Here is a 19,161-nt window from a genome sequence, read left to right on the forward strand (position 1 = left end):
CATTCCCACCAACAATGGATGAGTGTTCCCCTTACTCCACAACCTCTCCAGCATAGGCTATCATTGGTGCTTTTGATTTTAGCCATTCTGACAGGTGTAAGGTGGTATCTCAAAGATGTTTTGATTTGCATTTCCCTGATTGCTAAGGAGGTTGAGCATGACCTTAAGTGTCTTTTGGCCATTTGAACTTCTTCTGTTGAGAATTCTCTGTTCAGTTCAGTACCCCATTTTTTAATTGGGTTAATTAGACTTTTAATGTCTAGTTTCTTGAATTCTTTATATATTTTGGAGATCAGACCTTTTTCTGATTCGGGGTTGATGAAGATATTCTCCCATTCAATAGGTTGCCTTTTTGTCTTAATGACAGTATCCTTTGCTTTACAGAAGCTCCTCAGTTTCAGGAGGTCCCATTTATTCATTGTTGCTCTTATGGTGTGTGCTACTGGGATTATAAATAGAAAGTGGTCTCCTGTGCCCATGTGTTGCAGACTACTTTCCTTTTTCTCTTTCTCAGGTTCAGTGTTGTCAGATTTATATTGAGGTCTTTTATCCATTTGGACTTGAGTTTTGTGCATGGTGATAGATATAGATCTATTTTCATTCTTCTATAGGTTGACATCCAGTTATGCCAGCAACATTTGTTAAAGATGCTTTCTTTCTTCCATTGTATAATTTTAGCTCCTTTGTTGAAAATCGGGTGTTCATAGGTTTGTGGGTTAAGATCTGTGTCTTCTATTTAATTCCATTGGTCAACATCTCTGTTTTTATGCCAATACCAAGCTGTTTTCATTACTGTAGCTCTGTAATAGAGTTTGAAGTCAGTGATGGTAATGCCTCCAGACGTACTTTTATTGTATAGGATTGTTTTGGCTATCCTGGGTTTTTTGTTTTTCCATATAAAGTTGATTATTGTTCTCTCAAGGTCTGTGAAGAATTTTGTTGGGATTTTGATAGGGATTGCATTGAATCTATAGATAGCTTTCGGTAGAATTGCCATTTTTACTATGTTGATCCTCCCAATCCAAAGGCAAGGGAGATCCTTCCATTTTCTGGTATCCTCTTCAATTTGTCAAGTTGTCGCTTGCAGCTTTAAAAGGCGAGGAAGTATAGTCCAGCTAGTGCCCCCAGAAGATGCAAGAACACTGGGTTTTGGAGAAACAAAATCAACAGCTTTCAGTGATTACTCAGCAAGGTAAAGCACTGTCACTAGCATAAGAAACTGAAGTTGACCTCCAGAACCTACATGGTAGAAGGAAAGAGCCAACTCTTACAAATTGTCCTCTTATCTATAAACACACACACACACCATAAATAAATATAAATGCAGAAGAAAATTTAAGAAAAAGAAATGACATAATTATTGCCTAAATTTCTATACATTTACCTGAAAAGGTTTCTTATAAATGCCATTCCTCAGATTTTATCATTCTTAATATGAGGATATCTTACAATATGGATGCATATTTTACGTTACTATCCTTTCCCAGAGAAATGCTGCTAAATATTGTGAGGTCCCCATCTCTAGAATCCTCAAATGACCCTCATGCCTGGAAATGCCTTCATGGTGAACCTGGTGAGGAATGGGCTAAAGCTCCACGAGAGGACAAGCAGAACACCCTGCACTGTCAGTGAAGATGAAAACTGGGCTTGGAAGGCAAACTGAACTGGGGGACAGTGAAGGATACGGATGCAGGGAAAGACCAGGGAGTACAGAGCTCTGAGAGACTGTAGCCTGCTAAGCATACTCACCCTTCATAATTTGGTAGTACTTCATCACTACTTATGGATTATTATCTGTCTTATTAACTGAAAATTGAGTAAAAGCAAGAGTTGTGTTGTTTTTGTTATTGTTGTTGTTTTGTTTTGGGGTTTATTTTTAATACTCAAGCAAATAGTTTCTGGGGAATGGTGTGTTTGTTCTTTTTTACTAATAACTACATTATACAAATCCCCTATGAGAATATTTGTGTTTCTTTCTCAGTGATTATCTAACTGGCAAGCAATTCAAAGCTGGAATGGTAGGAACCAACAAGGTACTGAGATGTTTTGTAATTCTTCAACTTAAACATATTACTCAAGAACTATTCTGGTGTGGGAACTCTAGAGGTTATTTGTTAAAATATGCTAAAGCTACATTCCTAGTGGCGTGGCCCAGTGCAAAAGAGAACAACAGTGAGTATATTTTCTGTTAAAATGTAAAAGAAGGACTCGGGTGTTTTGAGTAATAGGGAAGCAGAAGTCTTAAAGCAGCTTGCCAAATGGTTGGCTGTTTTCTCTGATCACACCACATTCTCTCATCTGAGTACTGAGCTTCACATCTGCAGCTTCTCAGACATGTTACTATGCTCTTTGAAAATTATTTCTTTGTTTATTTGATTGACTGATTTTATAAATGGAGCCATGCTTTGCTGCTTGAGAAGGGCTTAAACTCATGAGGTTAAGGGCTTCTCTTACCAGGAGTCCCTAGTGGAAATCACTTGGCTATAACTAAGCAAGTCTTTATGATATTAAAATGATTTCTAGGAAACTTCAATTTGCACAGAGAGGTTTCTAAGTATGGCTTTTTCCCATTTTATCCTCTCATCTCCTACTCTTATTTGTCTCTTCTTAGCATTTCCTCCTCTTCTTCCTTCTTTTCCTTTACTATAGCAATAACACAGAAAAGATAAAACCTTAGAGGAATACATTAAACCATTTGAGTTGAAAAGGAGAATGTGTAAAAGATGTTGGAACCACTCAGTCATGTTTAAGATCTGATTTAAGTGTATGAAGAGAATATTGAGAGAGCAAAGAATTGGACTTTTTGTTCTTTGGGGGAAGGATATTTGTTTTTTTATTCTCTCATACAATACATTCCAACCATAACCTCTCCTCCCTTCTTTCCTCCCAGTTCTCCAGCACTTCCCCTATTTCCAAGATCCACTGTTCCTCTATTTCCCTTCAGAAAAGTAGGCCTCCCAGTGATATCAACTGAAAATAGCATAACAAGATGCAATAAAACTAGGCATAAATTCTCATATCAAGACTGTAAGAGGAAAAGGGTCACATGAGCAGGCAAAAAAGTCAGAGACATCACCATACCTGCTGTGAGGAGTCTAACAAAAACTCCAAGCTAAACAACCATAGCATGTGTACAGAGTGCCTAGTGCAGACCTATGTAGCCTCCATGATTGGTCTCCCAATCTTTGTGAGTTCCTATGTGCCCTTCTATTGTAAGGAGGCCACTTGTTTCATTCCTGTATCTTCAACCCCAAAATAATCACACAGAAACTGTTTTAATTAAATAACTGCTTGGCCCATTAGCTCTAACTTCTTTTGGCTAACTCTTCCAACTTAATTCAACCCATTTCTATTAATCTGTGTATCAGCATGTGGCTGTGGTTACCGAGTAAAGTCCTGGCATCTATCTCCCACTGAGCTACATGGCTTCTCTCTGACTCCACCCTTCTTTCTTACAGCATTCAGTTTAGTTTTCCCTGCCTAACTAAGTTCTGCCCTGCTATTGTCCAAAGCAGTTTTTTTTTTATTAATCAATGGTATTCACAGCATACAGAGAGGAATCCCACATCACCCTGCTTAGTTTATTCTGTGGGCCATGCTCTGATGTCATCAACCCCTCTGATTCCTATAATCCTTCTTCTTCCTTTTCCTACAGCTCTGCTTCATGTTTGGTTTGGGTCTGTGCATCTGTTCCCATCAGATCATGGATAAAACCTCTCTGATGATGATTGGGCCAGGCACTGATTTATAAATATAGCAGAATATCATTATAAATCATTTCATTGAGATTTTTGCTATTTGGCTTGGTTTCAGTTTTCATTTTTATTTTCCTTTGGTCAGTCTTGTTTGCTTCTAGCCTAGGTCTTTAAGCCATCCTGATTCTGGTTCCTGGTCATTGGCCTCCCTATGGCTTGGGCCTCAAGTTAGGTCAATCATTTGTTGGTCACACCCACACATTTTGAGCCACTGTCGACCCATCTTGCAAGTAGGACAGGTTCAGGGTTGAAGGTTTTATGACTGGGTTTCTGGGCTCTTACAGCATGGAATAAATCACATCAGCAGAAACTTCAAAACATAATTTGATTTTGCTGAGACAATGAATATTCAGTCCCAGTACCATATTTTAGAGCCAGCATAAAAAGTCCCTTCCTCAGGGTTTATTTGCAATAAGCCAGCATTTTCCTATATTGACAAAAAATAACAAACTTTTTACTGTTGTTGGCCTTGATGACAGATGTAAGAGATTTAGAGGGGAAAAAAAGACATTGTCACAGACTTTAGAATATCTTTCTCCAATCTCATTGTTGGTCAAGGTTCACAGGAACTAAATTAAGATACTTAAACAAAGTGATAGATTATGTCAGAGCAGTCATCTCCACAATCCTTACTTGAATGGAAGAATTTTCCCATTGTGTGCTGCTATGATAATCCACCTCATTGGAGAAATTATCTCCCAAAGCTAGTCTTGACTCAACATTTCTCAATGTCTCAGTTCTTCAATGTTCTCCTCCAATTGCAATGAGTCTGTATAGCATCTGTGTCCATCTCTCAGGAAGCACTCTTTCTCCTTGTTCAGTTCCAGTTTCCTAAAAACTAACCTTTCATTCGTTTCCACATTTTTTCATTACGCAAGAAATGTTGAGGGTGAGAATGTGGGTCAAAGAATCCCTGTGGCAGCTGACTGGAGCTGGGTGTGTTCTGAAAAGAGGGTGTACCAGTCCCCAAGCCCCACATTGGGTGACAAATGTTGAGGGTGAGGACACGGGTCAAAGATCCCAGGCTAACTCCAAAATATACCAGTTATATTTTCTTTATTATAAGGGGTGAACTCACAAAACAGGAATGAAAAGTTCAAAGTTAGCTGTGTAGCACAGGAACCAGAAAGAGAGAACCCTGGGTGGGTGGTTTTCTTTGGGTACCCAAAATTTCACTCCCTAAACTGGTCCAACCTTTTAAAGATCATAGGCAGAGGTTCCCCATCAAATAAATATGACTAGTGTTATTTTATCACCTCTTTCAAATGTCATATACTTAATAAAATAGACATAAACTCTAGAAAACATCTGCTTTATCTAGAGCTATATTTTTGTAAGAAATATTTTTGGCTAAGTAAAGCACAAGGTGTATGTTCAATCTTCAGAGGACTCTCATAAAAACAAACATCAATGAAAGAGACAATGAAAAGACAGTCTGCTTAAAATAAAATGGCCACATATATATTCTGTATGCTAATAATGCATAGACACAACTCAGCTATATACATATTATTCCAGAGATGTTATGTTGCTGTGTCCTAATGGATTCTATGCCTCCATCTTTAATGGAGGTTTTCAAAATGTTTGAATTGGATTTTGATACTTTTTTATATATTTGGGATTTTGTCCTTTTTTATTAGAAAAGCAATAGTTTTGGATAACCTATTAAAAGAGTTTTGTATTATTTTGTCTTGAAAAGAATCATGAAACATATTGAAAGCTGAGACAATGAGTCTCTGGCATGAAACTATTCAATTTGCTGCTAGCTAGGAGAAATTCTCACAAATTTAATGACCTAACGCCATAGATGAACTCTCACATACCTAAAGGCTAGAACTGTGAGAAAGGACAATATGACACTTCTTCTGTGGGAATCTGCTACGCTTTATTCTGGCCTTTGAAAGTGAGCTGAGCATTCCTGGGCTAGGTCAACATTAACCAGATCTGCCCTCATTCAAGTAAACAATAGCTGTTGAAGCAACAGCTCTCTAAAGATGCTTTTCTAAATTTGAGTTCTTGCATTCCAACAATAATAACCACAACATCACAATACAACCAAAGTGGGTTGACATCATTTGGCATGACATCATAATTATAAGCCATACAAAGATAAATAGTCTGACTTTCATCTTATTTACATGCTAATATAGAAGTGCACTCCAGATTTTGTCCATAAAGTCAGTTCTCATTCTGATGTTCAACAGACTTAGTACAGCTTTGTTTTTTTCTTAGTTCTATGTCATAGAGACAAAAGGTAGTTTCTGGATTATATTCCTTAAGTTTCAAAGTAATAATTCTCTTAATTAATCATAAGGCTTTATATCATGAAGGATTTTAAACTTTTTTGCATGGATAGTCACAAGGATCATGTCATACATTATTTTTTTTATTAAAAGTGTTGTTATAGATTGCTTTAATTTTAAATAAAAACAAAGTAAGATAAATTTTCCTTGACAAATTTATGAGTGAGGACTGTGGTATTGTCATCTTTTTATCCTTTGCTTTTTGTAAACTTAATAGGATAAAAACCTCCCACAATGTAACAAAAACACATGATAATAGTTTGGAGATGGAGGGGAGATAATGCATGCATTAATTACACTTCTTATCATGGAAAATATACCTGCTGGAAGCAACCTTAACAAGGAAGTAGTGATTATGTCTCATGGCTTTAAAGCAGCATCCATCACTTCCTGTAAGGTGGGAGTCCACTGTGTCAGGGAAGGTTTGGTTGAGTCCATCATGGCAAGGCAGGTTTGATTTATTCATTCATGTCAGTTTAGGCATAGAAGAGTAACTATGGGACTAGAGGACTTCAGACAATGTCAGATTATGAAGCCAAGTGTAGAATGCAAAATGGCTCTGAACTACAATCTTCAAAGATCTGGCAATGGCGGACTATGACTGAGCCAGCTCAGTTTCGCATCCTATGTCTCAAACTCTGAAATCAGTATCACTAGCTGGTGATTAATGTCCAACCATGTAAACCTATAGAGGATATTTCACATTTAAAACACAAAGTCACACACTTGAACACCACAGGATCATGGTCATCTCATGGTTAAAATGTGTTTAGTCAAACATGAAGTTTATCCACAGTCTTACATTACTCAAAATATCAAAGTCTCCTTTGAGACTCTTGGTAAAGTCAATACGAGTTACACATTCCCAGTGTACAATGATATGGTGTGAACACTCCCATTTCAGGAATGAGAAGCAAGAAGAGAGAAAGAATAGTCCAGACCAAACAATAATGAAACCTGATTTTAAAAAGGGTCAGATCTGGAGTGTGGAACCCAAGGCAGCAGTATCAGCACTCAAGTACAGCTAAGAATCCACACCTCCCATCCCTGGTGTTATTGTGTGGAAGCACATAGAGTCTCCCGAGCTGTTTTCACATAGTGCCTGCAGCTCTCCCTGGTAGACACTCATATATTCTAAGCATCTCTAACATCCTGGGATCCCCATTGGCACTTTGGATTCATGTTCACAGTTGCAGACTGAATTCCTCTGGACTTCTCATTGGGAATCCAAACCTGGTCTTCAGTGACAAGCCTTATCTGCTTCTCTCGGAAACTCTGGTGTAAATCTGATAGCCCCATAATTTTTATTGTATATCCTGGCAAATGCAAGATTTTGTACATGATCAAAAATTCTGAGACCAGCTCAAGACAATCACTAGATCTTCTTTACAAACATTACGGAAACCTCTGTGTTCCTGCATGGTGAACTGAGAACATTTCATTGTGTGATCCCATTTGAAAAGAGCACACTGCAGGTTCTATCTTCACAGGTTTCTTTCTTTTCTAAAGAAACTCTTTAAAACAAATATGCTGAGTTACACACCGGAACACTTAATGGGAAGAATTTTTTCCTTACAATATCATTTCTGAATGGGTTCTTCTTTTTAAGACTTTTTAATTTTAATTACAAATAGATGTGTGTGGATATGTGCATGTCAGTGCAGGTGTCTGTAGTCACCAGAAGAAAGTGTCAAATTTCCTGCAACCTGCCCAATGTGGGTACTGGGAATTGAAACGGAATCCTGAGGAAAAGCTCTTAAGTGATGAACCCTCTAGTGTAGGGCTGCACTAGATTATCTACATATACGTTATGGTTATTAACTTTATGTTTATGTAGGACTCCTGACACGTGGAGTAGGAAGATATATATCAGACTCTTTTGACTGCTCTTGGGCCCCTCTTCTCCTATTGGGCTGCCTTGCTCAGCCTTGATATAAGGGTTTGTTCTGTCATGTTCAGTTGATTTCCCTGGGAGGTCTGCTCTTTCCTGAAAGAAAACAGGAGGAGAAGTGGATCTGGGGAAGATAGGGTTGAAGGGGGAGCATGAAGGTGTGAAAATCTACAGTCAGGATGTATTGAAAATAAAAAAAAATAGAAAAATCATTTCTGTCTTTCTTATCAATTCTTTTTTCATTTTCTTTTTTTCATATTTTTATTTAAAAAATTTACTTTTCATTTTACATATCAACCCCAGTTCCCTCTCCCTCCCCTTCTTCCACCTCCCTACCTCCCCCTTTTTCCCACCTTCCATCCACTCCTCAGAATGGGTAAAGACTTCCTTGGGAAGTCAACAAAGTCTGACATACCAACTTGAGGCAAGACCAAGCCCTTGCCCCTCCCCCTCATCCCATATCAAGGCTGAGCAAGGTATTCTATTAAAGTATTTGTATAGGGTGGACTACTCATGGACTTTGCCAAACCCCCTTTAGCATGCCTGTCAGTGTTGTCTTTGTTTGGCTCATATTTAGGCAATCACATTGGTGAGGCTTTTTGGGTGTAGCTTCTGGCATTCTTAGGAGACAAAGCCTCACAGCAAACTGCCTGATCCTCTGATTCTTTTCCATCTTTACTCCCCACTCTTCCTCAATGATCTATGAACCCTAAGTGAATAAATTGTATTGTAGATCTATGTTTGGGGACTAGTTAATGCAAAAAGTGGATGTGAATTTGAAAATGAACAGGGAGAGGAATGTGAGTATACTTGGAAAAGACTGAGGTAATGATGTTATTACTTTGATGTTATTATCATTTATATATACATATATATGTATATATATATATACATATATATATATATAGTCTTAAAAATAAAATAATTGAGAAAAGCAATACACAAAAGATGCGAATTCTGTTGTCCCGGTACACAGTTTCACTTTGGGTCCTATTTCATTCCTGCCTACAATAAATTTATGAATACCTGTGCTATTATTTAAATTCATTTGTACTCTTCTTTTCACTAAAATATACTTTTCAAAAACACTTTATGTTGTGTTTTTTATGTTGATTTTTACTGTAAGTGTGGCTAAATGTGCTATAATAGTTTTAAATATTATCTGCAAAGTAAGTAGTTCATTGCTTTTAAATTCAGCAGCACTAATTTTTAAGACACTATTTAGCAGATTGTATCCAGATTCCTATAGTCAGAATTTATCACCCAGTCTTTTTTTTTTTTTTTTTTTTTTTTTTTTGCCTCTGAAGACTCGTTAGCAAAGTCTTTATGCCTATGTTTTATCAGTTGTCTGTCTCTGTCACGTTCACCAGCCCACTAAATACTACTTTATTCATGCTGGGGCTTCTCTAGCCTGAAACTCCAAATTCTTCCATATTTTTTGGAAAACTAATTCTAAAACTCTATGGCCCACATGGTTTTGTTTACCCTGACAATAATCTTATTTTTATACTTTTTTGAATTTTGTATTGTAATTTCTATATTAGTTTATTTTCTCATTTATGATAGAAGGAACTCAATGCAGCAAAAATTCATGCTGACTCCCATTGCCATAAAGCATGTAAAGTTCAAGGCAGGAGGGTATAGCTGGGGGCAGCTTCAATTCCAGGTAGATCAAAAAAATTATTAAACCAGAAGCAGGAGTAAGTTATAAATACAAATTGAAGGTCTGGTCAAACTGTCTATCTTTGTCTGGCATGCCTTTGCCCAGAAATGTTTTACAACTTTTTAAAACATCATCTAGAGACTATGTATTGAAACACATAACTCTGTACAGGACAGACAGGTGCAAAGATAGATAGATAGATAGATAGATAGATAGATAGATAGATAGATAGATAGATGATAGATAGATAGATAGATAAATGATAAAGGATAGACAGATAATAGGTACATGATAGATAGATCTAGTTATATTTTAGTTAGATATATAGGAGGTAGATAGTATAATAGAGGTCTATGGTAAACAGATTTATGATAGATATAATCTAGATGGTAGGTAGATGCAGTTCATAGCAGATGACAAATGATAAATGATAGAGGCTAGAAAGATGACAGAGAGATAGATAATAAATCAAAACTTTCATTTAATTCATTTTTTATTTGTCAACTCAATTTCAAATATCAGAATAAGTCTTAAAATATGATACCTACATAAAATATAATTAATCACTCATATTATCATATTTAGGGATATAATGAATACACTAAAATTAAAGTTTCAGTTTTAGATATCAGAAATAGTAACATAAGTCATATTAAAAAATGTGTTGATACAGCTGCAGAAACAAGCCTTGGGAAAATAAAAGCCAGTGTTCTAGAAGACATGGTACGTTGACTATGAAACTGGATTTCTTATGAGAGAGTAGAATAAAGCCTGCCAGAGTTTACACATAACTAAGTGATTACAGCCTGTTTCTTCATCTGGCTGCAACTGTTTCATCATAAAGTTTCTATGAAATGACCTGGGTGTGTGCCTCTGTCTTGGATCACTCAGGGATTGTGACACTCCAAACAATTACATACCATAGAATAAAAGGAAGGACACTATTACTGGTACAGTAGAAAAGAAGAAGGAATAATGACTATTTCTTAAGAACCAAATGGTGCTTCTAGGAATAAAATTAAATTAAATTATGCTGTGCTCTCTTTTAATTGTAATTATATTGTGATACATACAGTATATGTAAACATTTTCACTCAGAGCTGCTAGACATAATTTAAATCGCCTTTGAATTATTCTCATTCATTTTGCTAGAATTTCTTCAGCCTTGTGCATGTCTAGTCACTCTATGATTCCATACTTTTCACTTAGCTTTATTTTGTTTTTATTTTAAGTATAAGTCATAAAAAAGATGAAAGAAAATGACAAACAATAATTAGTTAATCGCAAAATACCTACTATCTTACAAAGACTCAATTATGAATATGCTTTCCTCTGGAGACTGCACTCTGATGTATAATAGAATGTATTATAGATGATTAATAGAGCCATAAGGCTTTGGTTCCCATGAAGTCTGATGGGAACAGAAGACATTTTCCAAATACGTTCTACAGAGTTTTTAAATTTTTATCTTTAGATTTTATTTTGCTTTGCATGTATGAAAGCTGTCATTGCATATATCTACGTGTACCACGTTCGTGACTATTGAATACCCTGCACACGTGACTGTTAAATACCCTGCACACAGGGTTATAGATGGCTGTGAGACACCATGCACGTGCTGCAAATCAAACCTGGGTCCTCTGAAAGAGCAACAAGTGCTGTCACCCTCTCCAGCCTTTTACAGATTTATAACCTGTAAATTTTATTTATGAAGCATATATTGATAAGGCCTATGAATACAATATATGTCCTAGGAACAGCAAATGTAGACATGTGGGACCTCTGTGCATGTAGACATTGACAGAGGCTGAAAAACATTGGCAAGTAACTTAATTATTGCTTTTACAGTTATAACTGCTGTACATTGAAATAAAATTGTTATTCAGTTATCTGTTTGCTCAACTAAAAGATACTATTGGAAACTGATGGGGAAATTACACATAGTGTAATTTAATGCATTTCTTTATGTTTTTCAGCTCTTTTCCTCATTGTGATGGTCAGGGACAGTCACTTTCAGAATTAATGTCTGTTATAGCCTCTTTAAATCTGTGTCTTCATTTCATCTGTGAGTTGGAGGTGATGGGAAGAAGGTGGTGGGTACACTACTGATTTTTCCTGAAACAAATATGTGTTTGGCTTTTGTTAAGGATGTGTTTCTTTGACTGGATAGATGGCTCCAAGTTAGGAGTATAACTGAACTTGAGGACTTGAGATTGACCCTTTGGACCACATGATTGCTCCTAATCATCTGTGACTCAAGTTTCCAGGGGACTCAATGTTCCTTTCAGACTCTTCAGGTACCAGTTGTGAATGTGATACATGGGCACACATGTTTTGTATTGAGTCAAATTACCAGATGACTGATTGCATAGATATTGTAATGATAAAAACAGCATTTTTATCATCTTCACATCCCCAAAGGAAATTACCCCAGAGCAGAGATTGGGGACATTTGTTATCTGCTATCTTCAAAGTGTATCAAAGAGATTGATGAAAGTGTAAGAGTGTTATTCTTTATTTTATTTTATTTTTATTGCTTTATAAATAATACCATTCAAAATTTCCACTTCCATCCTCGCATTCCCCTACTCACCCTCTCCCACCTCCTCCAGTCCTAAGAGAAGGCAGGGTACCCTGCCTGTCTTAAACAGATAAGATTTTTAATTTGCCCTAAAGTCACTGAATCAAAATAAAAAGCACACAATAAAACATTTCTTTACAGCCACCAATGGAAAAAAAAAGAAAAATATTTATAGGAAAAATGTTTTCATATATGAGATGAAACAATATAAACTCAAAATGTACAGGTAAGGGTTAACTCTATCACTCATCTTTTAAAAGTTTATATGAATAACTGGTGAAAGCCAACAGGGTATCTCTCTCGAAGTGTTATCTATATGGATTCCAAGTAGACCACATGGCTACATATTATATCGGAACGTCCTCATAAGGCTCTGTCACAGAACAGGTAACAGAGAAAACTCCAGAGCCCTTTATTTCAAACAAAGAGGAAAAAAGTGGGGTTGAAGAAACTGTTCAAACTTCATTTTAGTTCCTGGCGACTTGAAGTTTCTCCCTTCTCCTCTACTTACAAAGTCTTATGGCTTGTGCCACCAAACTTTCCTATTCCTCCTTGACCCCCTACTCAGCCTCCAAAACCTCCTCTGCTTCTATCTAGACAACCAAAGTCACCTTCACCCTTATGTCTGGCCCAGTCCCATGTCTGTCTCCATCTTCTGTAGCCTCCTTGGCAGCTTTAGTGTCTTCCCCACTATTGAACTCCACAAAGTCAAACTCTTTTGATGAACCAGTGTCCCAATCAGTGACTATTCTTGTTTGAACAGAATCCTTAAATGATACTTTAAAGGTCTCTCTAGGGGCATCTTCTGACAGACCTTTGACAAACAGAGGTTTGGGTGGCTGACTTCTTACAATAGGCAATACCCTGGTTCCTTGTAACTTCAATCTGATTCTTTTGCCCTTGATTTCCAATTTTTTTCCCAAAAGTTTATAGATTCTTTAGCATCTTCAAATGAAGCAAATTCTATAAATGTGTGCCCTTTAAATTTGCTCTTTGAGTTATCGGTGCTTTGATAAAAGTTGCTTACTCAAGTACTTCCTGAAGAGTGTCTTTTGTTGTACCGTCAAAAAGGTTACATCCACCAAAGTTTCCCATTCACCCCTCCAAGTGCTACTCTTTCCATCTCTCTCTTGCCTTTGTCCTTTCTTCCATCCAAGTACTAACCAGGCCTGACCCTGCTTAGCTTCCGAGATCAGACAAGATCGGGCGCGTTCAAGGTGATATGGTCATAGAAGCCCTTGTGGTAAGGTGGAACATATTTCCCATCAATTTCTGCCCCCTACTTTTCTTCATAGTTTTCCTTTGCATAAGCTTCTGCCTTAAACTCAATATGAACAATACATCACTCTTCCCATGCTTGCAGACAAATCTGATCTCATGTTATCTTAAAACACATCTTATAATTCATTTCCAATAATGGTGAAAGAGAGTTTTTTTTTAATAAATGTGAAATGCTTCAGGAATTTGTGTGTCGTCCTTCTGCAGGGGCCTTGCTAATCTCCTCAGTATTATTCCAGTTTTAGTATATGTGCTGCTGAGATGAAAATAAGGGTGTCACTGAAAGCTTTTATCTTTTCTGTTCCTTAGAAAGTGCAAAAGGGAGGAGTATATTTATTTCTTTTAAACAAAATTAGAGGAGAAAAATTTACAACTCTCAATTCCTTCTAGATTTCAATGAAGTTAAGCTTAGGTATCAAGGGAAATTACTTAATTACTGTTTTCAGCCAAAGCTCAACACCCTGTTAAATTAATATTGGAACTGTTAAATGAACTAGAGTGCTTTATTTTCTATGAATTTGCTAATATTCCATAAACTTTATTAGTCTCACTTGCAATAAACATTCTACCGTGTTTATTAAAAATTGTTCAATAATTTTAGCACACTATTTTTGTGAGAATGCTTTCTTATGAAGGAGTGCAGTTATTTGTAGACATCTATGGGAGGACCACATAGAATAACTGAAGATCCTGGCTGGGTTTCTTGTACTCTGCCTAGATTCTGTTCCACTCTTGGGCTTCTTGGAACTCAGAAGTTAAAATCTTCAAATATTTCTCCTATGTGGCCCATTGCAACCAAAGCTTTAAACTCAGGAAATCGCACTTATGATTTTTCTAGATTTATGAGGACATCATTATATTTAAGTGAGTTGTGCCTAAGAAACTCATGCCCACACTTCTTAGTGGACAACCATGAACCTTCCCATAGTGAGTTACATATTACTCATACCTGTCTTTCAGTCAGGGTATTTTTCTCTCTTAGTGTTCCTAATGATATGAATGTTATAATGGTATTTCAATTCCCTGGGGTAAACAGCTTGCTCTTTGAAAGAACAGAAACCATGTAACCTTCTAGGTATCTTCTGTAATATTGCAAGGTATTTTCTGTCCAGTTGGGAAAACGAATGTTTATTATATCTCGAACAAGCTGGGGATTAATATAAAGAAGAAGGGCAAGATTCCTGTCTTTTAAGAAATGGAAATCAATAAGTAAAATCTTAGTACTTGAGAAATGTGCATATGCAACGGGAAAGTTCCATTAGGCCTCACAAATGTAAAAATTTACATTTAACTAATTATTCTTCTTAATTTCAAAGAAAAGAATTGTAAGGCACCTTTTAAAGATGTATTGTATAATAATGTCTATTTTCTTTTTTAGAGTATGAAGATGAATTGTATTTTATATCATATAATCACATAAATTCATGTCTGTGTGAAAACCTATTTCTCTTATTGTTAATGATATGCATTCTTTCTTTTTTCTGTGTATCTCTCTCCAGTCACAGAGAAGTTCTCCAGGAAACCATGAGAGCTCCCAAGTTCAGTCAACAAAGGAAGAGACGAGGAGAACCTCTGTGTGTGGTCCTCAAGATGTAAGAATAACCTAAAGTGGTTTGGAAAGGACCCAACATTTGGCAGTGGTAGCTCACACCATCATGAAATGTTCTCTGTGGTAGGGGAGTCTTTTTTCTAAGCTCTATAGCTTTCCATGTGATGGCGTAGGTGTTGCCTAAACAGCATCAGGTAGATACTCTTCTTGATTTTATAGTCAGATTCTGCCGCACCAACCCCACATCATTCTTACAACAACAAGATAGATAGCAATCACAGGGTTAAAGCAGAACAAGGAAGCAAACAAATTCCATAGTATTCACCACCTAAGAAAAGCTAATGTGCTCTTATAGAACAAGATATCCTCCACCTTCATATGATAAACAGATAGGAAACTGAACTGTTGGGGGATGGTGAAGGGAAGAGGGATCCATCTTAATAAATGCAATAAAAAATAAAACATCAACCCCTGAATTCTGTTAGGATGAAGGTTTTAGATCTTTTGTGATGGCTCTAACAAATGATATTTTTGTTAACCAGATTCAGATGCAGGCTCTAATCCAAATAGAAATTATATATTGAGACTACACATGACTGAAGGAAATTAGTCAATATTTAAAGTAAATAAGTAAGATGGAAAACCAAATAAATTGGTACTTGTATTTCTTTTCTGCTAGATCCCAACGTGCATTTTTTGAAAAAAAAAATCAGGTTGTAAATAAGACTCAATGGTTAAGAGCACCAACTGCTCCTCCAGTCAACCTGGGTTCAATTTCAGTACCTTCTTGGCAGCTTACAACTGTCTGTGACTTCAGTTCCAGGGAACTCAAGACTCATGGCAAAACACTGATGCACATGATATAAAAAAATAAGTAAATTTAAAAAGTGGTTTTCAAAATGTTTGCTACTGTATCTTTGTTTATCGAACCATATATCTAAACTATAGAATTTAGGATATGAAGCTGATCAGGAGTTGAAATCAACAGTCTGCAATTGACTTCCCTAGAGTCCAGAAGACGATGTGTCAGAAAGGATGCCTTTGCAGTTGTCTGGAGTAAGGATAGATCTTAGCCCATCAGAGTGAATTTTCACAAACAGAAAATATGCCAGAGCACTGTGGATGCAGTATAGACCACAGCAAGTGGTAGGAAACTCACCCATAAGTTAATCAGGAACCACAAAGTAAGGACTTGGATTCCCTCATTGGAGAATTTAGTTTCAATTATACATAGTTTCAATTATACAATGTTTTCAAACGTTTGTCAACTGATGAACTAGGCAAGTATCATTTGTAGGAAGGTATTTATCTTTTATATGACAGGTTGAAAAGCTCTGCTTTGTTCATTGATTTTCTGAGCATCATTTTGGCTTATCTTCTTACAAAAAGTTGGACCTGTCAAAATTGTGTTTGTGTTTGTGTGCATGTCTCTGTGTGTGTGTTATTATTATCCCCCATTCCTACTACTGGATTTCTCTTTCATAAGCTTCTCTCCCTTTGACAGTTCCTATAACCATGTCCTTTTCTGGCACTGTCTTCACTGGTACGAACATGAATACTGTCTCTAGCCTTACTTCAGTAGCCTTATGTTGAGGGAGGGTTCACTTGTTTGCCCCATTCCCCACCCCTCTGGCTGCTCAGCCCCAAAATAACCACACAGAAACTGTATTCATTAAATCACTGCTTGGCCAATTAGCTTTACCTTCTTATTGGCTAACACTTACATCTTAATTTAACCCATTTCTATTATTCTATGTATCACCACGTGGCTGTGGCTAATGTTTCGGCATGTCTTACTCTGAGAGCACCTCCAAGGCATCTCTCTGACTCTGCCTTTCTTTTTCCCAGCATTCAGTCCAGTCTGTTCTCCTACCTAAGTTCTGCCCTATCAACAGGCCAATGCAGTTTCTTTGTTCATTAACGTTAATCACAGCACACAGAGGGGAATACCACATCAGCCTTACTTTAGTACATATTGGTGTTTGGTGTCTCAACCTTCCAGAAGCTGTAATTCCTACTGTAGAGAGTGCTCAGTCAGAGCTATGGACCCAGAGAAAATGTAAACTAGGCAAATGCCTCAGGTGTTAAAAAGGAGGGATTAGTGGTACTGTGTGATTATCCATTTTCAAGTTTTGGATCAGAGGTTCTAATCTGTGACTTCAGAATGCATCACCTAGAGAACACTTAGAAAGATGGTTGCACAGGACTGAGCAGAAATGTTACCTCAGCGTTTCCATCGTGGGATCTGCACAACTGATGTGTTCATTTCATATGCTCCAGGAATTCTGTGCTTTTTACAGTGGCTTTCAAATAGAAATAATTACAAAATTATCTGGGGACATTAGTCACATTTTGAACAACTATTTGGAGCATTCTAAATCAATAAAGCTGAGGGATTTTGTAAAAGCTTTCATTGTACCTGATGACTGTTATGTAGGAAGCTTAGCAATTACTGAGATCAATGTAATCTTATTGGAGCCTCACAGTCCTTAATTACATGCCTTAATTACATGCATCCAGCTATGTATATGTATGCATGCTCATTCATATATGAATGCAAATATTAAATTATCGTATAATAAATGTCAAATTCTGGAAATAGATGTCCTGAACCCATTATCAAGTTCATATGAAATGTGCCACCATTACTACAGGAGCTTACATAGGAATTACCATTTTAGTATCTAACTAGAACAATAGAAGAAAAAGATAACTTGTTACTGGAAATACCAAGGAGCTACGCTTTTTCTAAACCATTGTTGTTTAAACTGTATTCCATGGGCTACACCTATTTAGTGTCCTCTGTGTTGAGTGTAATATGATCACCCAAGTGCAAAGCCTGGGTACCTTTTACCATAAGCACTGAGGTTTACGCCTTTCCACATGCTCACATTTGGGGACGCTACATTTCTGATGCTTTCCCATGAGCCAAATGAGTATTAGAGGACCATTGCACCCACGGGAGCTATTCTCCAGTACAACTGTCTAAATTCATAGTAACAGCACCCTAGCTGGGTAAGCACTGTGAAAATGTTACAGTCATTACAGTCTAGCAATGTGAAAATATTTTCAACATCATTGTATATGCAGATAAAGAGTCAAGCTCCTCTCTTGTTTCTTTCATTGAATATATAAACTGACAGAAAAGAGAACTAATTTAAATGATTACTTTAAAAACACAAGAATTACTTTGTTTCCTTGTATTCCAACATTTAGGCTTTCAATTCCTGATGAGCCTTCTCTTTTATTCTTTATTTGGTTATTCAGTCAAGTATCATAAATGTCACATTTTTTATGCAATGGCTACCTTTTATACATCAAATATTTATTCCCTTTATCAAAAGCTAATTGATGAAAAGTATGAGTTAATTTTTCTGCTTTCCATATTGCTTTGTATATCTATATTTTTATATGTCTATCATTTATGTTCCTCCAAAGTATCTTTTTATTACTTCATATAACTATAACTATGATTAATACTCATTATTTTTTGAGACTATAATATATTTATAATATAATTATATCTCCTTTCTCCAATCTCACTTATAAATCCCTCCATGCTCTCTTTCAAATATGCATATATATTCCTACATACATAAATACAATCTGTTCAGTCCATAATGTTATTTGCATGCAAAGCTTCAAGGTTTACCATTTGGTATTACATAACCAGTTTGTGTGCTCAACCCTAAGGAAGTACTAAATATCTTAGTACCTATATCTTTACATAAGTTCTGAATAGGAAATGAAAATTCTGAAACTTTGTCATCACATTGTAATGCCAAATGGATTATTCTGAGCCCATTGCAGTCTTGCAATTTATATGATCAGCCTGATTATTTCAATAATCCTGCCTGCTATCATTTTGGTAGGGATTGTATCTATAGATCATATTCAGGGCAAATGTCATCTTCATAACTATTATTTCACCTCACTAATTGTTTCTATAACTATGTTCAAATTTCCAAATGAAATTATTTATGATCTTAGAATTGCATTAATTTTGAGGTGAGAAAACCTAAAATCTGTCCTTAAAAGACCTCATAGTCTGTAATTGTCAGTAAGTGGCTTTATTTGTTATTAATTCACAATAACAGAGATAGGTAGAGTTGGTTAAAATACCAAAGAAAGAATAAAGTTT

At 36.4% G+C, this 19,161-nt stretch overlaps 1 protein-coding gene and 1 non-coding gene across 3 annotated transcripts in view; one reads left to right on the forward strand and one right to left on the reverse strand.

Moving 5' to 3' along the window:
• Positions 1 to 19,161, forward strand: part of LOC130865307 (leucine zipper protein 2) — a 391,653-nt gene that overhangs the window by 363,228 nt on the left and 9,264 nt on the right. For both annotated transcript variants that reach the window (XM_057756310.1, XM_057756311.1), the window contains exon 10: positions 14,971 to 15,063. In XM_057756310.1, coding sequence (XP_057612293.1) covers positions 14,971 to 15,063 — 93 coding nt within the window. The remainder of the gene's footprint in view (positions 1 to 14,970; positions 15,064 to 19,161) is intronic.
• LOC130865630 (U6 spliceosomal RNA) lies at positions 13,634 to 13,740 on the reverse strand. The gene has a single exon (XR_009056181.1). It is a non-coding gene; the product is annotated as a U6 spliceosomal RNA (small nuclear RNA).

This window comes from Chionomys nivalis, chromosome 23, assembly GCF_950005125.1.
Source record: "Chionomys nivalis chromosome 23, mChiNiv1.1, whole genome shotgun sequence".
Classification (NCBI taxonomy): domain Eukaryota; kingdom Metazoa; phylum Chordata; class Mammalia; order Rodentia; family Cricetidae; genus Chionomys; species Chionomys nivalis.